At 40.2% G+C, this 23,072-nt stretch overlaps 1 protein-coding gene across 1 annotated transcript; it reads left to right on the top strand.

The window, feature by feature from the left end:
* The first annotated feature begins 809 nt into the window (after positions 1-809).
* On the top strand, positions 810-21,488 carry NSUN3 (NOP2/Sun RNA methyltransferase 3). The gene is made up of 6 exons (XM_065076509.1): positions 810-959; positions 2,419-2,528; positions 4,025-4,368; positions 6,443-6,597; positions 7,035-7,156; positions 20,831-21,488. Exons 1-6 carry the CDS (start codon positions 864-866, stop codon positions 21,090-21,092), a joined length of 1,089 nt encoding a protein of 362 aa, XP_064932581.1. The 5' UTR covers positions 810-863; the 3' UTR covers positions 21,093-21,488.
* The last annotated feature ends 1,584 nt before the right edge of the window (positions 21,489-23,072 follow it).

The raw sequence follows: 23,072 nt of genomic DNA on the forward strand, positions 1-23,072 counted from the left end.
TAATTTGCAGTAGCAGCAGGTTAAGCTAAAGCTGATCTCCAGTCTGGTTTAGAGGAGGCTGTTAAGCAGCTGAATAGCAATTGCAAACTCTGGGAAAGCCCGGACAAGGCGAGAGTTAAGGACAGGTGCAAAGCCGTTAGCAGAGGTCTGACAGCAGTGGTGCAGATGGCAGCAGCACCTCCAGCAGTCTATGGGATGAGGATCAGTTTTATAAATTGATTAATCCAGAATCCAGTTGCTGCCTAATCCTGCTTTATCCCTGGGAGAGGTAGAGGAGACTGAAGGACAGGAGAGCCTCCCATGGTTTTAAAAATAAACAAAAAAACACAAAACAAACAAACAAAAAACCAAAACAAAAAAAAAAAAAACCACAATAAACAAACAAACAAAACCCAAAACCAACCAAACAAAAAAAAAAAAAAACCACAACGAAAGAGTGTACAGTCTGGCATCTGGGCAGGAACAACCCCAGGTTCCAGTATAAGTTGGGGAATGACCTATTAGAGAGCAGCGTAAGGGAAAGGGACCTGCGGGTCCTGGTGGACAGCAGGATGACCATGAGCCAGCACTGTGCCCTTGTGGCCAGGAAGGCCAATGGCATCCTGGGGTGTATTAGAAGGGGGGTGGTTAGTAGGTCCAGAGAGGTTCTCCTGCCCCTCTACTCTGCCCTGGTGAGACCACACCTGGAATATTGTGTCCAGATTCTGTGAAACAAACCCCCAAAAAATCTCAGGCCCACCCCCGCACCTCCTGGGAGCGACGGGACACAAGGAGGGCTGCAGCGCCACTCGCCCGATGCCGCCGCTGCAGCCCCTTGGCCACCAGGGGGCGCCCCGGCCCCGCCGCCCTGCCCCGTTCCCGCCATGCGGCGGCTGCCGCTGCTGCTGCTGCCGGCGCTTCCTCGCCGCTCCGAGGCCGCCCTCCTGTCGCACCGAGCGGCCGCCCGGGCCTCGCAGCCGGTGAGGCGCTAGGAGGGGAAGGAGGGAGTGGGCAAGCGGCGCGGCTCGCCCTTGCCAGCCGGAAGCGGGGCGAGACGGGCGGGCGGTCCCTTCCTGCGCGTTCCGCGGGCCGTACGGGAAGAGCCTCCCCCGCTGGGAGCCGTGGGCCGCTGCCGCCGGGCCGCGCCTCAGCCTGCGGGCAGGGCAGCGCGGAGAAGCTCCTCCATTTGTTGAGAGCGCAGCTTCTGAGTTGGAAGTGGCGACTTGGGCGGTTCGGGGTGTTTGGTCGCTGCCGGGGGCGTTTGTAGCGGCGGGAAGAGCCCCGGTGCGATCCTGTGGCCGGTGCTGGGCTCTGCCCCGCAAGGCTTTGGCTGCCTCTGTAGTCCCGCCTGTGTTATCCCCTCGTCCCTTCGAGAAAGAAACGCGCGTTTCGTTTTGTACTAAAGCTCTTCGTACCTGGCTTTGCGATCCGTGCCGCGGCTCCTCTGCCGGGCAGCGCGTTCCGCGGGTGCAGGAACCGATTTGAGAGGGAAAAATCGGACCTTTGTATGCACTGTGGTGGTTAATGAATTAAGAGACAACAGAGTAACTCGGAGCTTAGCGGGTCCTTCAGGTTCTACTTTCATGGAATCATTTTGGTTGGAAGCGACCGATAAGATCATCGAGTCCAACTATAACCCAACTCTGGCGCTAAACCAGGTCCCTAAGAACCTCATCTATACGCCTTTTAAACACTTCCAGGGGTGGTGACTCCACCGCTTCCCTGGGCAGCCTGCTCCAGTTTCTGTTCGGGGAGTACAGGTGTGCAACAGGGAGGAGAAGCAGGAGGAAGGACACTGTGGTGTGGGGAGGGAAATCCAGCAAATATCAGTCTTTCCTGTCGGGGTTTTCCTTCTGAATAGCACCAGTTTGCTTAGAAACCAAAAGTTCTTCCCCTCCCTGCCCAAGTAAAATATCAAATTTGCATAGCTTTAAAAAAACAAACAAACGAAAGGTGTAGCTTTTTTTTTTTTTCTTTCCCTTACTCTTGGAATAAATTAGTTATTGTGGTGCCTTGCAGCTCGGCTTCAGCTGACTTCTGTAATGGTTTAAATTAATTTGTTTCAGTTAAGCACATGCGTACATCTTGGCAGAGGTGATCGTGTTGCATGATCATAATCATGCCTTGCTTATTTTGTCCCTGGAACCACTGTAGTACTAGTGTAGATGATACAGAGGAGGATATTATCAACAAGCTTTGAATGACCTCTTCACAGGTAGGGAAGAAGAGAGTACACTAGCTTAACTCGTTTGTTCTCTGAAATTCCTGTTACATCTTGATCACATGTGTGACATGACCTTGGTATTTGAGCATTCTAATATAACTGATACTAGGTTTATTTAAATTGAAGAAGTGTTCTTTTAATAATTCTAGTGAGAACTAGGAAGGGTTTCATTTGTTTGTTTTTACTGCTTTTCTTTTTTCCTCCTTTCTCTGGAGCTGGAAAATAAAACAAAAGGGAAACTTCAAAAGAAGATTTGTCAGGTTGTGCTGGATCATTTTGAGAAGCAGTACATGGTGGAACTTGGAGACACATGGACAAGTGTCAGGTCTGTTTTTTTGAGGAGATGGGGGAGGGAGGGGAGAGGATGTTTTAAGTAGTTCATAGAATAATTCAAAAGACACATGGACTTTAACAACAGCTTTAGTTTATTTTCAGTTTAGAACTGTTATAAAGTGTGAAATAAGAGAGGACTCAAACTTGAAATTATTTTTGTTTTTTCTTTGACATGATTCTTCTGACATGATGAAGTTTCTGTTATTCTGTATGCACATGCACTGCGAGGAGCCTGCCATCTTAGGTGTTTGTTGCCTGTTTTGTAAAAAGGTGGTCCAAAAAGCATCCCTTTATACTTAACAGCAGCTGCTCTTGGGCTTTTTTTTAATATTTTTCTTTTTCCTACAGCTTTATTTTATCTTGAAAGACTGGGACAAACACATTAGGAGAGATGTACATCCCCTGATTTCTTTCATTAGAAGAAACTGAATGTTAATGACGTGTACTTAAGGATATGATTTGATTTGGGTCTTGATCACTTTGGGTCAGCCGCTAAAAAACTGGGTGTGGTATTGAGAGAACATCTTCCCTGCTAACTGGTGGTTGTCACTCCCAAGAAAGCCAGCAGAAGAGCCCTTCAGGAGAAGTTCCCTGTTCAGCCTATATACTTTTCAACAGGAATTTGAAAAAAGTAGTTGACTTTGACCTGAAGTGCATGAAGAGTGCTCTCAAGATCAGTGCCACATTACTTTGAAGTAAAAGGCATGTTAGGTGTTCAGTGTCTGAAATTATGTGATTCCTTTGAGTGCCCTCTTTGGTTTAGCCTGTAAAAAGTAGTTTAAAATAAGTATTTCCATGGTTAAAAATATTCCTGAGGAGTATTTTTTATAGCTAAATTTAAAAATACTGAGAGAAATTCAAATAGCAAATGGGGGAGATCTGTGTAAGAAAGGTCTGAAAAAGTGAACTATGAACAAACATGTTCCTACCATATAAGCACTGCTTTTTGCCTACCTTCAAGGAATATCTATCGGTTTAAGTTTTTCTGGCCAAATGTTTGCAGAACATAAAAGGAAATTTAGAAAAGAACGCGTGTAAAAGCTGCATTTTACAGTGCTGGCTGGAATAACCATTGCAAAGCCAATGTGATTCTTTTTGTTGTGACATTTACAACTAATATTGCAGGTTTTCTTTGTCCCTAAGAAACTACTTTATAGTCAGAAAGAATGATATACTTCATAATTTATAACTTTTACAGTTATTTGTTAAAGAGTTAGGGAAAATAGAGAATATCTTGTTTCAGAACAAGTTAGTGTTTTAAATACAATCATTACAGAAAATGGTGGGTCGATTTCATACTAAAATTATTTTCCTGCATGCTTTTCTTCGTCATATCTAATCAAAATTATTTCTTTTTGATTGTACCAGATTGATCCAATTGTGGGATTATTACCCTCATGTAAGAAAAGGCTTCCTATGCTATGGAAAGCTCATTTTATTTGCCAAGTTATTAAATAGCTTTTCCTTCCTTTTTTCTTTTAAATCTAGAGATGTACTCACATACCCATTGTGCTGGCAGTATGCCATCCTCATGAACAAGTTCAGCCCATCCGCTGAACTGGAGAGCACCTTGCGTGAGAAGGGGTGCCATCCTGCCTTTCAGGGCCCCTTGCCCTACCTTCCAGCGTCACTCAAGTGTTACATTAGGAGGACTCCTGGGAGATTCCCCGCACAAAAACACCAGGCCGGTAAACTGAAAGAGTATTACCTGCTGAATGCTGCTTCGCTGTTGCCAGTGCTGGCATTAGAAGTAAAAGACGGGGAAGATGTTTTGGATCTCTGTGCTGCACCAGGGGGTAAATCGGTGGCTCTGCTGCAGTGCGCCTGTCCAGGTAATGTATTGAGGTGCGGGTAGAAGCTGATCCCTGGCTCTGTGCCTAGGCTGTTTCAGTTGTGCCTGTGTTCTGTACAAGATTTGGATTGGGGGCAACAATTCATATTCCAAGTAGGTTCATGCTGTTTAGTAAGATTTTTATGAAATCTCTTTAACTAAAAGAGGTTGCGAAATGCAGTAGTTATTTCAATATTGCAGACAGACAGACGAAAGTGGAGTAGCTCTATGTTTTTTTTCCTCCACTGGTTCCCTTACTGCTACTTCTCAAGAAGTTACGTAGAATCATGGAGATTTGTTGGCACAGGGAGGTAAGTAATCTGCAATCTTAGAATACTTGCACTTTTTTTTTCCTCTGCTACCTCTCTGGTCAGTGCTGTGCAGAGAATATAAGTGAGCTTATGTGAACTGATGTAAAGCAGAGCATAACAAATAAAATGTGCAAGACCAAGGAAGAAAGTTTATGATGAGGAATTTGTCTATATAAGGGTTATAATAAGCTCTGTGTCTTAATCCACCCAGATATTGCAGAAGGGCACTAAGATAATCACAGTGTTTAGAAGGCAACAGAAAGTAGCAGCTCGGTTCTTCCAGGCCAGGAAGCAAGCTGTGATTGCTGTTTCCAAGTTTATATGTTAGTTTGGGTAATAATTGTCTCAAACTCTTCAAGCACCTTACCTTGTTACTGATGAGGCCATTGCTATAATCACCTGCACCTGGTGATTACAGCTGGTTCTCCCTCCCTCTTGTAGAGAAATTAGGTGATGCCACTGAGGTAAATTAAATGTGGATTGCCCTTTCAAAATACTTGAAAAAAAACCCAAACTTTTATCCCATGGCTGCCTCTGAAGATACCAGATTGTTGCTGAGAACATAAGATGTAAGGTGGTTGATTCTTAATATATCTCAGTGGATGCTAAGATGTACCATATTTAGTGTGGCAAACAGGGTGTAGGACAACCTGTGGAGACATGAAAATAGTAATTTTATTAAATTAGTAAATAGGACTAAGGTGAAGAAAATATCATGCTGGTGTTTCTGGTCTGGGTTACAAGCAAGAACAGTGTTTCTTCTGAAGGGATAACTATTCTGGCTACATTGTTAATAGTAAGTGTAACCAAAAGGCTTTTCTGAAAACAGTTCTGGCTCAAATTTCAAATAAATCATAGCATCATAAAATCATTTTGATTGGAAGACACACTTAAGATCACCAAGTCCAAACATTAACCTGATGCTGCCAAGTCCACCACTAAACCATGTCCCTAAGCACCACATCTGTATGTCTTTTAAACACCTCCAGGGATGGTGATTGAACCACTTCCCTGGGCAGCCTGTTCCAGTGCCTGACAACCCTTTCTTTGAGGAAATTTTTCGTAATATCCATCTAAACCTCCCCTGGCACAACTTGAGGCCATTGCCTCTTGTCCTATCACTTGTTACTTGGCGGAAGAGACCAACACCTTCCATGCTACAGTCTCCTTTCAGGTAGTTGTAGAGAGCGATAAGGTCTGCCCTCAGCCTCCTTTTCTCCAAGCTGAGCAGCCCCAGTTCCCTCAGCTGCTCCTCATCAGACTTGTGCTCCAGAGCCCTCACCAGCTTTGTTGCCCTTCTCTGAACTCTGAAATAAATGATTGGACTGCTCAACTTAGGATGCACAAAACTGATGTTTTATTTATTTAAAAGACAATTGTTTAGTTAACAAGGGGCACATACTTCATTTAGACAATGTCTCAAGGAGCCCAGAAAGACACTCACTTAGCACTGGTCTTTGGATGTGGGTCATGTTTAAGGTTTGTTTTACTGTGAAAGTCTGTTGTTACAGTAAGTATTTGGTAGTAAATATTTATGGATTGCTCTGTAGGAGCATGTTGAAATTTACTCAGGTTTATAAAAAATCAGCAGTGTTTTATAAAATGTGGAATAATACAAGTACATAAGGTGTAAACTATGGCAATCTTGGCAAAGCAGTAGATCTTCTGAAATCAGTGTACATCCTTATATTTGTAAAACAACAAAATAGAAAAAGCATAAAGACTTATTTTAGAGTGTTTACTTCATTTTTTTAATTTTCTAAGGTCAGTTTCACTGTAATGAATATGATGAATTGAGGTCAAGATGGTTGAAACAGACAATAGAATCCTTCATCCCGGATCCTTTGATAAATTTAATAACAGTCTCTAAACTGGATGGTAGACAGATTGGAGATCTTAAGTCTGAATCATACGACAAGGTAACATTTTTACTTATTAGCAAATGATATTTCTGCATTGTGCTTCTTCTGATGTTGCTGTCTTTTTAACTTTTTTTTTTTTTTCTGCCCCCAACCAAAATATCTGACCTATCAAGGGGAACTAGGGTTGTGCACGGGATTTGCAGAACCTCAGGAAACTCTTTATTAAGCCTGTTGTGCTTTTGTTCTTGTGTTAGTGAGAGCTGCTCAGGTAGAGGGTACTTTTGGAGCAGTAATTTCTTGTCTTCTCCCTTCCCCTCATAACTCCATAAAAACAAGAAAAATAGCAATTAGATCATTTCTGCCCCTAAAAGGGAAAATAGGAAGGTTGTTCTAAGTGTTTGCGAAAGTAAGTTGAGTAGATTTTTGGCACATGGTGTTCAGAAAGTGAATATCTTTCTTGTGAAGTTTCTTATTGGCTTTTATTTCTTATGTAGGTACTGGTTGATGCTCCTTGTTCAAATGACAGAAGTTGGCTATTCTCTTCTGATATTCAACAAGCTACACATAGACTAATACAAAGGAAAGAGTTATCTTGTCTACAGTTCCAGCTGCTAAGGTGAGAATTGCAAAGCTATTAAAGGAGCTTTTAATAAATGAGACAAATTACACGAGGGCACAATTTTCCATGTTTAGTAACCAAAATCAGGTTTCACCATACGAAAATGTGACGAATATGTTGTTGCAATTGCTGTTTAAAGAGTTAGTCTAGGTTAATGTGAATATAGAAATTTTGGTTCGGTAGTCGAAGCAGTGAGGCCTGGGTCTTCTACTACCGTACTGCTGTACAGTCCTGTTAACTCATTTATTCATGTGTGTCCATTTTCAGATGACTCAGAACAGTCTGGTAACATATCAGAATATTTTCAGTGGACACAGCTAAAGTAGTTTCAGATATATTCTTCAGCTGAAGCAAAACCACACATATAATTTGTAGTAGGTTGTCGTTTGTTTGTTTGTTTGTTTCTTTGCTTGTTTTTTTCAACTGTGAAAATATTCTATAAGCCCGCCAAGCTGGGCATTCTTTCCCAAACTCCTTTTGCTGCTGCTGTTGTCATTCTTTGACAGAATTATCCCTTAAAGTTCTTTATTACAGTCTTTTTGATAATTGAGGGATGGTTACCAACCATCACTTAGGTTATTAGTTCATGCTGCTTCAGAGTTTGTTTTCTGGGTTGTTTATATGAAGAGATTGAGTCTACTATTGCACATTCCTACATGTTGCTTGAATTTAATACCCATTTGACTATTTGTAGCACAGAAAGACTACTGATCATAATTGACAGGAGAAAAATATTAAGAATGTGAGGTTTTGTGGGACAGTGAGGATGGTTTGTTTGTTTTTCAAGAATGTCCACCCAATAATCCAAATCAAGGTTGGAACGTATTACACTTTTCAGTGATACCAGCCACAGGCTATCATTTGTGAAACATTTCAAACTCTGCAAGTTTTTCACAAGGGGGGGGAAAAAAAGTGACTTCCCAATAATACCTTCTAGACTTGAGTTTTTTTTGCGAAGTGACAGTTATGCTTGAAGTCCATCTGTCAAAACAAATTGAGGGAAAAATAACCTATTATAAAAAAACAGAAGAAAGTTTTATGGCAAGTTCCCATTGGAACAGTTCAAGATATTTTTTGCATGACTTCCAGTTGAAAAAGGCCCAGCAGAAGCCTATGATTTATAACGGAAATATGAGTATCTTATTGCAGTAATGCATCATGTCACCCATTTCCTTTGAAGAAATCAATCACATTTAAAATGCTGACCTGTTTCAGTTTTCCCTTTTCAATATTTGACATATAAAATCCAATTTGTGAACCTCTACCAAAAGAAAGTATATATCATGCAGAGAAATTTTGAGAATTCGCATAAATCATTCCAGATTGCAATCTTGAAGTGGAGAACTCATGACAGCAGAAACCTTGTTGTTGTTTGTTTGTTTTTTTTTTTTAAGAAGATGTTCCTGTCAGCCCAAATCAGATTTAATTGAATTATTCCTAAATCAAGAAGACAACATTGTTTCTGTCAAAACTATACTTAACTATAGTAGCAGCAATAGGATTAGATTTGTAAGGACAAAATACTTTTGATACGTAAGTTGCAGTAAAAGGATGGTAATTTCAGTTTCGTTGCTCAACATAGGTCTGAGTAGTTCTGTAGATTAACCAATCTATTTTTATGTGCATTGTAAATTTTTTTTTGTCTTTTAAAAGATTTTGGAGCATCTGAAATAAATGGTTAGGTTGCAGATTTAGAGATTACAAGCTTTATCAGGTAAAACATTTCACATATACTTAGTAGATTATATAGCTGTCCACTGTATTTTTATTTTTCCTTTTATCTGATCACTTTAAAATGAACTTCCAATACTAATGGCATCTCAGGTCATGTGTGAAAGGGGAAAAGGAAAGGATAAACTGACACCACGAAAGGTGAAATGATTCACACAAGTACATTAGGATTTTGGTGAAACTAAAATTGTGGAATGTTACCCTATTCAAGCCTTGGTTTTATGGCTAGGGTGCATAATTCTAAAGAAAAAATTGACCTGGAATCCCATCTCTGATACTTCCAGTAGTATTCAGGGAGGCTGAACGTCCATTAATCCACCTGTACTTCATTTTTTGTGATTCAGCTCATGCAAAGGTGCCTTTGGCTTATCTGTTCAGGTTACCTGGTGCCTTGTGCTCGTGGGTGTTTCTCACCTCTGTTCCTGTATCTGTAGAACAAAAACAAGTATAAAGCTGTATCTGAGCAATTTTGTTGAGAATAGTGTCTAAGTGGTGTAGCGACCTGCTGCACTATGTAAACACACACAAGTCTATGGGGCCAGACAGGATACATCCAAGGGTTCTGAGGGAGCTGGCAGAGGTGATCACCAAGCCACTTTCTATCCTGTTGTCATCAGTCCCGGCTAACCAGGGAGGTCGCAGTTGACTGGAAGTCAGCAACTACAACACTCATGTACAAGAGGTGCTGGAAGGAGGATCTGGGAAATTACAGGCCTGTCAGTCTGACCTCGGTGCCAGGGAAGGTCATGGAGCAGATGATCTTGAGTAACATCACACAGCACACACAAGACAATGGAGCAATCAGGCCGAGTCAACATGGGTTTATGAAAGGCAGGTCCTGCTTGACCAACCTGATCTCCTTCTATGACAAGGTGACCTGCTTAGTAGATGAGGGAAAGGCTGCAGATGTTGTGTACTTAGACTTCAGTAAAGCCTTTGACACAGTATCCCACAGCATTCTGCTGGAGAAGGTGGCAGCTCATGAGCTGGATGGGTGTACTCTGCGATGGATAAAGAACTGGCTTGAGGTGCTACAGGCTTGGGGAAGAGTGGCTGGAAAGCTGCCTGGCAGAAAAGGATCTGGGGGTGTTGCTCAACAGCCAGCTGAACATGAGCCAGCAGTGTGCCCAGGTGGCCAAAAAGGCCAACAGCATCCTGGTTTGTATCAGGAATAGTGTGGCCAGCAGGACCAGGGAAGTGATTATGCCACTGTACTCAGTGCTTGTGAGGCCCCACCTTGAATACTGTGTTCCATTTTGAGCCCCCTGCTACAAGAAAGACATTGAGGTGCTGGAGAGAGTTCAGAGAAGTGTGACAAGGTTGGTGAGGGAACTGGGGTTGCTCAGTTTGGAGCCACAGAGGCTGAGGGGAGACCTTATTGCTGTCTATGGCTACCTGAAAGGAGGTTGTAGCATGGAGGGTGTTGGTCTCTTCTCCCAAGTAGCAAGTGATAGGACAAGAGGAAATGGCCTCAAGTTGTGCCAGGGAAGGTTCAGATTGGATGTTAGGAAAATTTTATTCACAGAAGGGTTTCTCAAGCACTGAAACAAGCTGCCCAGGGAAGTGGTTGAGTCACCATCCCTGGAGGTGTTAAAAAGACATGTAGATGTGGCACTTAGGGACATGGTTTAGTGGTGGACTTGGCAGTGTTAGGTTAATGATTGGACTCGGTGATCTTAAAGGTCTTTTCCAACCCGAGCAATTCTAAGTATCATGTGATTTGAAGATGAAGCTCAAAGTATAAGGACCAAGCAGTATTTCAGTTTAGGAGTAGTATTAAGTTTAAGGATAACACCCAAATGAAGAGAACGAAATGCAAAGGGGAGTTCAGTTTTCATTTCTATCAAGTGACACTCAGCCCAAAATTAGGGATTCCCTTTTCTTAATTAAGGAAATTTTAACCTTTTAACCTTGTAATCTGTTTTTCTGGGTTGGGTCACCTTGCACTTTGTTGTTGTTGTTTGTTGGGTTTTTTAGTGTTTTGGTGTTTGTTGCTGTTTTAGCAGATAACTTGGAGGGGAAGCTGGGAACATCAGAGAGGAAATGAAGGAAGGAAGGAAAAGTATTTTTTTGCAATACAGTGTAATTTAGAAGCTTCAGAGAATTAAGATGTGCAAGAAGTGATGAAACTTGATACAATGATCATCCCACTCCAGCCTGAATAGAATCTGAAATGTAAATAATGGCATAAATGCTGAACAGCAAATTTTATAAGCAGTGAGGGCACCACTGATTTGAAGGAAATTTAGATTGTAATGATTGTTAATACCAAAACCAAAGCATCCCTGCTGAGTGCTATAATCCAAGAACAGACTGCAAATCTTGTTATTATTTGGAGTGTTCATGCAGAAAACAAATTGCAGTGTAAGGAAAGAATGTTCATTTCCTGGTACTGTATGCTAGTACAAAATGCAGTAGTTCCTGTAAGTGAACTTACCAGTGTTATCAGTTCTCAGATAGAAATTAAATTCTGGGTTAAGCCTGAGTACGTAAGAACTTAGTGGTGAAACACGGTTGTTGTAATTGTTCCTACACCAGTTACTGCAGCTGAAAGAAACTGTGTTAGGGTTCAGCTGGAAATAAATCCAGCAGGATATGTTTAGAAAATGCAACAAAGGCATTCAGACTACTGTAACTCTTCTATACACAGCCTCTCTCAGTAATTAAAAAACTCTTAATTGGTGTTTAATAGAGTTCTGGTCCACAGGAGCTCAGGCTAACTTTAAAAGATACATATTGGCTGACTTTCCTTTATTACCTCTTTTTCTCCCTAGTAGTTAGCTACAAGGGAGATCATTTTGAATACCTAACACATGCACACGCAAATAGATTTGGGGGAGTTTGAGGTGCATGGGGAGTTTGAATTGTGCATTGGATTAGTGGTGGCAAAACAATCCATACAAAATGCTCATTTTCGTAGTTGATCTCTTTCAAGTTGTATGTACTCTCATTTTTCAAAACTCAGGATGAAGCATTAAATTTGGAGGGAGAAATACAGGAAACTCTACTCTTCATAGTTAATGAAATATTTAAATCCCTGTTTGCTTATAAATATGATTTTTAAGGAACTATGTCTGGTTCTGTATAACATACGTATCTGCTCTTTCAAATGCTATGCAAGTGGAGTGCAATACTGAGAGAAAATTGATGTTTCCTCTGTATAAAGAATGTTTTTCCTTTGGATATCAATCATAACATGGTATTTGAAATTGTCAGTCTTTTTCAATGAAAGGTTACCAGAAGTTTGGTTTGTTTTTTTTTTTTTTTTCTTTCTCACTGAATAGTTGATGAGGTAGGAGAGCTATGCACATGCTCCTACTTAGGAGGAGAAATAAAAAACACTCAAATATTCTGAACTTATTTTTCTGAATTAAAGGGTACTTAAACCATTAGTTAATGTCATATGTAAGTAACCAGCTGTTGTGTAAGCGTCTTCATAAAGCTTTTAATTGGTGTTTGTCTTGCTGCTTCAGTCCCAGGCTTCACTGAAGCAGAGACTGCTGATTGTGCAGCCACTTCGTGTGGTGGTTTACCAGGCTGCACATGTGGGAATTAAAATGAGATTGACATTTTCCCTTAGGTCATCAGGTAGAATTGGCAACTTAGGTCTCTAAAGGCTAATCTGGATGCCACAGGTCCAGCTTTATTTTCTCCAGTCCAGACCTTTGAAAATATATCTTAGAATAAATGATAAAACTTCTGGTGAAAATATAGGACGCAAATATAACAAACCTTAAGTTACAAGCAGCTCTGTTTTCTCTGGCATGAGAAAATCAGTGATGTGGTTTCATAGAATACATACAGTCATAAATTTATTTGTTGAAAAAGTATTTTTCACATAGTGTTTTACTAGTGTTTTTCACATAGTGATTTACTAGAAAAATCCTGGTATTCCTTCTACTGCATTCAGTGTCACCTCTGTGTTGTTACTGAAATGCACAGTTTTCGACATGTAGCTACAAGAGGAATTCTGTGCTGTTAATTGTGGGTTTATTTTGTTGTTTTAAAGTCAAAAAAGTTTTTTTGTTAATACACTATCATATGTTTAGCATATAGTACCATTGTACCATTTCTGCTTTGATTAAGACAAAAGCCTTTATTGTGTCTAATGATACAGTAAAAAAGAAGATACTCATAATTAGCTCTTTGTGTCCTACCCAGACAAAGTGATTCAGTTTTGTTTGTGATTTGCTACTGGTGAAAAAAAATCTCAGCCTTTAGTGTTCATTGCAGAGACAGTGTCTTGAACCCTTAAAAAAATTACCATCATAAAAGTTGGTGGGTTTTAGTGTCAGGCATTGAAAGGATGGCAAGACTGAATGTCACAGGGCAAGGAGAAGCACGAGAGTGTCCCTCCAGAAATGCGGCAGCTGTCTTGTGCTACAGATTTCTGTTGCAGTGTGGGCTGGGTTCCTGTGCAGGGCCTCCCTGGGTGAAGTTTGGGGATGTTCTGGAGTGACCTGAGGGAATTCTGAACCTTGGCACCAGAGGAGGAGGGGTGAGGTGAGGAAGGAAGTGAAGTAGATGCCATTTTCTCTTTAGAAGGGAAGGAAGGCACATAGGAAGGCACATTGTTCTTCAGCTCTTACCCTGGAATTTTTCCCTTTGCTCCTCTGTAGCAGACCATTTAATCCACTCATTATCCGTAACTGTCTAGTCAATTAGCTACACTAGGAATTCTGTAGGATTGCAGCTGCTGGACCAACAAATCTTCTGTGGGTGACACCTTCTTTGACCACTTTGCATCTTGTTGCATCTTGGAAAAGCTGAATAGGTTATATAGACTGCTGTCCCCAGGCTCCAAACTGGCTGTGCTGTTCAGGGTGTTTTACTGGGCAAACCAAGTTTCCTCTCTCTGCATCCTTTCCCCTCTGGATGAAAGTGGTTAGATAGCTGCTGGCTGAACAGGTAGACCTTATTTTTTGTTCTAATTTTTTATGTTTAAATGTGACATGTTTGTGTTGCGTTATTCCCCGAAACACAGTTGGTTATATTGCTGGAGGTATGAGTTGTTTTACTGAGTTTTTTAGACTCGTGGTTGGTTTGGATTTCTTCACAAAGAGTCAGTGCTCTGGCCATTGTTGTTACTCCATTTTGTCTTCCATCAGAGATGTTAAAATAAATAGTGTCTGATTTTAAGTACTGCCTGGTTGCTTAAGCCTTTGTCAGCACCCTGTGATTAACTTACAGATCAGGTCCTTCATGGTATGTTGCAAAACAAAGTTTATTGAATTAATAAATAAACGCACAAATAAACAAAGGAGCTATCCAGCAGCCAGGTAGCTGGTTTGGGATCACATATTTAAATTCAGACTCAAATTTTGCTTTAATTTCAACTTCAGTCTTTTCTGTGTATATGTGTCCTTCATAAGCTGTAATGAAAAATGTTAACTCCAAAGCTGTGTGACAGTGTCAGTCACACAAAGGGCTTCAAAGGTCTTTTGTTCTCCCTTCCGTAGCTGAGAAGGTTCTGCTTGGGCTATGTATGTTTTTCTTCTTGCAAATACGGAGTTTAAGTTGGGAAAAGAGTTGGACCTCCGAGCGTGTATAAGGCAAGAATGTAGTTCTGGGATGACTAGAATGACAGAAGGGTTGAAGGTTTGTCACAGCAGGAGAAGTTGGCTACCTCTGGCTGTTGGAGGCTGGCCGGCTAGAAACAGCGTTGCTGCTGGTGGTACTGCGTGTGCTGAGTCCTGGCAGGTGAGTGTGCAAGGCAGCTGCAACACTGAGAGGGGAAGAAAAATCCTTGAGCCTTCTGTTGACACATGTGGTACTTAAGTCTGAAAATGGGAAAAAAAACAACCTGTTACCATCACAAGGGCACTGCAGTTCTGGTGTTGTGAAGGATATCACACAGCCCTGTGTTAACAGGATGAGTATTTCAGAAGTCACCATGCGTTAGACGAGAAAGCTCAATAACGTTAAACTGAAGGTTAAGTCTTTGCTTTAGCATAATTTAAAATTGTTTGCTATAGAAATGCTATTTATCAGAATTTTGGGAACAGATTGTGGCTAGAGCAGCACAGGTTGGGGTTTTGGAGTTTATGGTGGTTTGTGGGTTTCTTGGTGGGGTTTGTTGTTATTTTTGTTGGTTGGTTGGTTGGTTTTTGTGGCTGTGTCTACATTAATTAATACTTCAATTTAATGCTGAAAAAAAGCAGCTCGTTTTATAGTTTTATAGTTTTGCTACCATGATTATTCTGAACTGCAATGTCTCTCTAGCATAGCAAAGCTTACTCAGAGAAAAGCAGAGGCGGTACATGCCTGGAGTACAGAAAGGATACTTGAACTACTGTCCCTGTCTCCTGTGCACCTCTGTCACAGCCCATCACAAAGTATGAAAGAAATTGGAGGAGGGATTTCCTTATCATTTTGACTTGGTTTGGAGAAAAAAACAGAGCAAAACCCTTAACATGCAGGCCATATTACCATAATATGTTTGGGCTCTTGTAAGAGGAAGAAGGAAATGTGTGATATCTTTCATCAATGAAAAGAATAGGATTGAGGATAAAAGCAAATGCATCTTGAGATGCTTTGTTTCTTGAATAGTTTATAAAAGGGTTGGCAGTATTCTGATCAGATATTATCTTGCATATTGAGCAGAAATACATCCCATTTGCCAAAAGATGGCACTATTGAAGTGTTAGATTATTTTAAAATGGCCCTAAAATATATGTAGTCTTTTTACTTCAATATTGAAAATGGTCGAATGACATAATTAATTCTACCCTTCCGATGGCATGCAACATAAACCCAAGCAGACGAGGAGTAGGCTGGACATGCAGGTGCTAGCTATGCTATGAAATTATTGTCTGCCTGTTGTTAAAAGGGTGTTTGAAACACCAAGACTTTTAGAATAAACAAAATATCAGAGTATCGTGTTTAATTTTCTGTAAGTGTGAAAAATCCCCTTTTTGGGTTCTTGCTAACTAGTTTGTAGTTGCATGTAAGTTGTCATGTGGCTCTTGAGTGGTCTTTTTTTCCCTGAGATATTAAATATTAAAATATTAAATAATTATACTCCAGTGTATTGTTAGCATCTTCTCCATTCCTAGATTTAAAGTAAATCTTGAGAAACAAACTCAATAAAACTGTTTCAAAATCATAGATTTCTTTTAAAAATGTTATGTACAGGCCTTGTGTAACCTTGTGTACAGGTCTTAGATGCTAAACAGGGCATGTCAATGGATTGTTGTGCATTTTACCAATTTTAGTAATTTCTTGACTATCATGGCACTAAACCAATAACCTCACCCTTCTGCAGTGGTGTAGTATGATAGCATGCAACGTAAAAGTTGAGTTAGACATGTCAGCTGCCAATAGTGGTGTTGTTTCTTTAGGGTCTTGATTGCAAGTACTAAGGGGTTATCATGTTACTAAAACAAGAGCGGTTATAGGGAAACGTGAACAAGTCATGAGGCTCCAGGATGTGCTTTTAATGTGTATTCTTATGTTTCTCCATATGGAGCTTGAAACTTTGCAGTATTAGTGCCTGTTGCATGTAAAATTAATTATGGTAAATGTATTTACCTGAATTTAAAGTTATAGTCAGATCTATATTTAAACTGAAAGTTTTATTTCTTTAAGAAATATGAAGATCATCTGTACCACTAAGAGAAAAAACACCCTGCAGATTGGTTACCTTTAAGTAATGTATTTTATTTTTAAGCAATGTATTATAATAAGAGGAAGGTGAAAAAATATTTTAGGGTCTTCTGCCCTGGCATCCTTTTTGTTCATTCTAGATTTGGAGCCCCTTTTTGGAAGTTACAAAGTACCTTATAACAGGCACCAAATTCCTTCAGCTAAGAGTCAACCTTTAAGTAAGGATTTGGGGCATAATCAACATAGGTAATGTAAGAGGAATCTTACTTTCTTAGATGGTGGAGTCATAGTAGCAGTGGTGGGTTCTGCTAGATGTCTATCAGTTATGCTCCAGCTCTGGCCCATCCCTTGCATAAGCTCGTTTCCCTGCACTGATTGTAGAGGAAGACTAGTCTTAAATTTATTTGAACAAATTCTCTTATGGATGGATTCTTTGTTGTGCTGATGACCAGGGGACCAGACTTCCTGAATCTGCTTAGCCCAGCAGAGTATCACCCTGTGACTTTGAGCCCAGCACTTCTTCACTTTGAATTTTGCAGCTCAGTGCAAGTTCATCAAAAGCCAAGCACGGCTTAATCAGGGGTATGGCCGTTGCTTGACTTTGAACACAGCCACTGAAACAACTGTTGCTGAACTTGACAAGATGGATAGATACATTGATTAACCTTGCAGCATAAAGTAATCCTTCTCAGATATTTTAATTCACGACTTAGCTTCAGAATAAAGATAACTGCACTGAGCAGCCTAACCTTTCTGGGTCACGGGCCAGTGAAGATTCCCAAGCTAAGGCGGTTTAGAGTTAAGGGATTTTTGGTGCGAGATTTTTCAGGATTTTGTTCTGAAGCCTGTGTTACTTTTTCATCTGATGAATCATTGTCTCAATGACTCAGTTGTAGGAGCAGGTGCTTTTTAAAGTGTTGACTTGAATGGTTGTTACTTTATATATGGTAAAAAAAGGAGATTTAGCAAGTGTCCAGGCTTTTAACCATGTCAGCTATAGCTATGTCTGCATTCCTGGTATTTACCTTTTCCAATTTTACGTGGTAAAAATATTTTCTCACTTGTTTAAATGTTCACACAGTACCCATCTTATAGGTAGGAAAGCAGTTGCCATTGGCTGCTTCTATGAGTAAAGTCATCAGCTGTGCTAAAAGTACATCTTGATTGTCATGCAAAAAACACTTTCACATTTCCAAGACAACTAGCTACCCTCTCATGGCTCAGCACTTATGTATGCACAGAAAAGATGTAGCTGGAGAGAGAAATTCTATGAAAATTAGTAAAGTAGATGGTTTCTTACAGTACTTTGAAGACCAGCTCAACTTTGAGAGCCCATTTAGACCTCAGCCATGTTCTGTGTTCTGAAAGCTAGAAAGCAAACAACTAATACACAGGGTAAAAAGTGATTTTATGTTTTCTGGAGGTGTTAGGAGACCAAGGAGACAGGATCTGTGTGCTGTTCTCTTGCTGGCTTGTTCATGAGAACAGAAGGTTGTGCATTCCTGTTCTGCTTTATGATATTTACCTTCCACACATCTGGGCACGCTGTGGTTGCTCAGACAGGCCAGAGGGCAGCAGCATAAGCCCTGGCCTTTCACAAGGACAGCTGCAGCCGCAGCAGGGTGACTGCAAGCGAGGAAGGTGGCTGGAGAGACAGTGGAGACCGCTTAGGGCCTCAGATCCAGAACTGGTGCCTTTGTAGCCTGCTGAGGAGTAGACGTGTCTTGGAATGCGGAGGGGAGGGAGGATGAATATCTGGAGCTGGGCAATTCAAACGCATGCTGGTAACTGCAGAATTTGAGAAAACAGGATTTGGAAGGGACATGAGGATGGCGCCTGCTCCTGTTTTACTGTCCCAAGGTGGCATTGTAAGTGTCGTCCCATATCAATTTGTGCTTAAGACGTTCTTAAACGTTTTTTGCAGACTCTAAAAAGCTACTCAGGTCTGAGATAAGCTTACAGTTTTGTGATAGCTTTAGCTAATTTTGGAAATATCCCCAAATGAGCCCACTAGACCCAGTTAAACTGAAAGTATTCAGACAGTGTAAGTTCTCTAACATTATTTTTACCAATAACAGGCTGACCTTGAAATGCTCACTTGCTTAGACTAAATGTGCTAGCCATCTGCTTACTTTCTGTCTTTTTACTGAAGACTGATACAACAAAGGTATTAAACACTGATTTTTTCTTTGAGCATCATCTGTTGACAGAGCTCCTTCTCTTATGCTAACTAAAATTGGAGTAGTATAGACTCCAGTAAAATACATATTTGACTTGCCGATTAATGTAACCATGACTCATAGAAGAAATGAGCAAAATATTATGTACATTCCCCAGAGAAAGAGACTGGGTATGATACAAAGGAGTTTTCACCTGGGGAGGTGAACAGAGTTGTATCATCTCTATCTGAAACAGTCATTTGTCCTGGTGTTTCCTTATTATTTCAGACAGGACTTTCAGAGTAGCTTTGATCTGTGATCTGCTTTGATCCTGCTTGTGATGAGGCTTTTTTCTTTATTGTTTTTTTTTTTTTTTTTTTTTTTTCCCTGAAAAGGCCCAATCCTGTGGAAAGGACTTGTCTTTTTCCCCTTGTATTTTCTTCTTTCCTTTCTCAGCTGTTTTTGTTCAGAAATCACCCTTGGCAAGTTCTCAGCTTGTCTCTGGTGGAATTGCCATTTCAATGGCATCACATTTGTTTACCTGGGCTTGGAATAAGGCTTGCTGCATTGGGGGGGCCTGCTCACCTTATTTAGTTTGAGGATATGGGTTTGTGGTTTTATTGTTGTTTTCTTTTTCTTTTTCTTTTTCTTTTTCTTTTTCTTTTTCTTTTTCTTTTTCTTTTTCTTTTTCTTTTTCTTTTTCTTTTTCTTTTTCTTTTTCTTTTTCTTTTTCTTTTTCTTTTTCTTTTTCTTTTCTTCCTTTTAATTTTTCCCTGTAGATTTTTTGGGGGAGGCTCAATAGAATGTGGTCAATAATTTCTACCAATCTAAGATTACTCGGTGTCTTTCCACGCAGCATGACTGTGTGTGTCATTGCGCTCCATGAGTCCATGCTTCCGGGATCTGCTCTGCCCTCGTGCACCTGCCACGTTCCCAGTGACCCACTTACAGTCCCCTGAGTGCCTGCCTTGTTGTCTCTCTGATAGTCACAAGCTGAGTAACAGCATTCACCTGCTCAGATTCTCTTGTTTTTAAACAAAATAAGTGCTTTGTAGGAAGCAGTTCTATTTTGATGTGGTATTTGCTTCAGCCCGATACTATCTGTTCTCCAGAAGCAGTGAGGTGAACTGTTTGAATACTAGGTTACAACTCAGTCTTTGAGCCATTATGTCCTTGAAGGCTCCAAAGCTTGTGATTAAAAGGGATTACCTTAATAGAGCATTTTAATAGCAAATGAACTTTTAGTGTAGCTTTACCTTTTAGTTACATGATGGCACCAGATTTGAAGAATGCTGTTCTGCGGTGCAAGGTTTGGGGCTTTTCTCCTTCGTACTTTAATTTGCAGTTAGTGAATGTGGATTGTGTATCTCATTTCTATACTTTCACAGGTTATATTTTATCTGTCTGAAAAAAGACCTTGCAGATTTGCTTTAATGGAAAGTAAACAGTCTGTTCAACTCTGTTTCAGTGAGGAAGTAAAAAAGAATCTCTTCTGTTCATCCACTAGCAGTCATGAAGCTTTCAGGAAACATGAAATCTTAAGCCACTATTTTGCCTGTGTATAGTGAAAAATTGTCAACAGGTTAATAGGTGAAGGGCATGTTTACAGACAGCATGATCCATCAAGAAGTCATATCTCCTTAGGAAATCAGTAGCTCAGTGAAACCCCTGAGTCCCCTTACCTGCTAAAGAAGTTGCAGATTTTGCAGAAATGTTTTAAAGGTACAGCCCAGTTATTAGTTCAGGCTGTTACTGCAACTGTACGTTCTGATATTTTTTCACGCAAGCAGCTAGCTAGGTGTGATATCTAACTAGCACTTTTGATGTGCTGTAACTCATTTTGTATGCGCAGTTGCAGCATTTTCACAGTTATGCTGCGTATATAAATGTTTGAAGTATATTCTGCAACTCTGAATGGACGCTGCTTTCTTCTTGTCAGTGTTGTACAAAAAAATAACTTTAGTTAACTGCGAATACATTAAGAAATGAGAAAGCAAAATGCGTACCAGCTAGTTTCCTGAGCTGTCGATTATAGGCTGTTAAGATGGTTTCATTATGTTATTTTTCACATATATATGTATACCTATTTATAACTCTAGATTTAAAATTCTTGTGTGTTCCCCCTTCTCCTCGGTATGTCACGGCTTATGTTGATTTTTTTTGTTGTTATTTGCAGGTCTGCTATTAAAGCATTGCGTCCTGGTGGATCTCTGGTCTATTCTACATGCACACTCTCAAAGGCAGAAAACAGCGATGTGATAAATCTCATTCTGCACTCCTGCAGTAATGTTATGCCTGTAGACATAAGTGAAATGGCCGAAGCCCTTTCTCAGGAATTCACTTTTCTCACTGGCACACAACAGCATGAACTTCTGGTTCTCCCAGAGAAAGGGAGAACATGGGGTCCAATGTATGTAGCTAAATTAAAGAAAATATAGTCCATCTGATGCCTGTTAGTTTTTTTTTATAAGAGATATGTGATAAATTAATATTTATTTCTAATGTAGTATGTGTATATGAACAAGTCCAAGGCAACGAATTTAGAGCATTGCAGTTTTGTGTCAGCTGCTGCCTAATAAAAAGGAAGCTGACACTTAGTGTAGCTTAAAATACTGGATGTGCCTTTTGATGCAGACTTGTGGGCCTATGTGAAGTTCTTATGAAGTCAAGGGAGCTTCGTATCATTTTCAAGGTGATGCTCTTAAATGGATTTGCCTCCTAGATAGAGGCATAATGCAGCAGGGCTTTTTGCACGGTTCTTTGTTTTTACTTTTTAATTACTAATTTGGTTTTAATGCAGTATATTTTAAAATAAATGGTTTCAGTTGTCTGAAGTCATGGAAATCTTGCATTCTTTCTCAGACACATCTAGAAGTCTGTTTTCCTGTAAAAACTGATTTGTATGCAGAGTCTGTCATCTTAAGTGCTGACTGTTTCAGGCACTGGCAAAGCAGGTCTCCTATTTGCCAAGTTGTTTACTGGTTAAAAACTGTCTTTTGTTTACAGTTGCAAAGGTCAGCAGCTGGATCGACACCAGCTTTTTTTTTTTAAATATATTTTTGAGCTTACAAAAATACAAATTGAATGAGTAAATTACGATGAAACATCCTTAAAACAGTAGATTTAGATGTGTTTCTCTTTGGTACTCACTTTTTGGCATAATGCAGTACATCCAGCAGTCTCTAGAGCACATATTTGAAACAGAAGCAGAATGATTAATAACCACAATAATAGCACAGTATTCAGAGAGCTTTGTTACATAATTACACACAATCTGGAGAAGTGGCTTATACAGAGTTAAAAAATGTTATGTGAATTCATGATATCTGATCTGTGGTGTATACGGAAAGAGTCCCAGTGAGAACATCTACTGATGTTGTTTATAAGTGTCCTCATTTCTGCTGCACAATGCTATAGGTAAATATATAGACATATATGCATCTGTTCCGGCATATGCGTATATAAACTTCTGCTCTGTCAGTGCTTGAATTATGCCTATGAGTGGATCACGTAACGGTGTATTTATTAGGTTGAATGTTTATGTTGAAGTAGAATGAAGCCTTTTCATCCCTCTCCAAGGAAAGAGGAGTCCTTTCTCTGATTGAAACTTACAATAGTTGTTTTTAAGGAATGGTGTTTTAAAGAACGTTGGTTTTTTTCTGGTAGATGAGTTGCTTATGTGGGAATGTGTGTGTGTGAGAGACTGTCTGCATATATATATTTCCTATATTTTGTGTGTACTACATTTCTGTGTATACATGTAACTACAAGGTTTTTACAGTAACAAACACAATTTGTTAGTGCAGATTTGTTTGGGACTTTTGTTATGAATACAAAAGAATATAAATTTGTGAATACTGGAAAAAAAACCACCAAATGGGTGATTTTGCACCCTGTTAACAAAGGCAGGAATAAAGTTCATTGCCTGAGGTCTTCTGTAAGGAGCTCTGTGTTACAATGCTGGAAATGCAGTAGTTCTACATGAAATTCTCCAGTGATTCTGTTGCTGTGAGCTCAGAAATACTTGTTACAACTGTGACTGAGCTGCCTTTTGTCTCTGAAAAATTCAGTTGACTTTCCAATGCCTTTACCCTCTGCTCACCTTGTGACACTGATGAGCCTCAACTCTGCGTTCACAGCAGTTCTCTGTCCGCACACCCGTGGTCACGGAGCACTCAACGTTTGTCCCCACTCTGAGCATGTGGCTGCTGGGAAGGTCCTGTCTGTAGAATCTAGAGCAGTGAGAGGGGGGCACGCAGAAGCACATTACCTGAACTGAAGAACATCTCAGTTGCCTAAAAGCAGGTGCTGGTTTTGAGCGGCAGCTTTGTTTCTTCAGGTTTCTGTGACTACGAGGAAGATGGGTTGGGCAGTTTGCCTTCTTGCTGCTGCACCTTTCGCTGAAGGAAATAAATGTA

Source organism: Columba livia, chromosome 1 (assembly GCF_036013475.1).
Source record: "Columba livia isolate bColLiv1 breed racing homer chromosome 1, bColLiv1.pat.W.v2, whole genome shotgun sequence".
In the NCBI taxonomy this organism is placed as follows: domain Eukaryota; kingdom Metazoa; phylum Chordata; class Aves; order Columbiformes; family Columbidae; genus Columba; species Columba livia.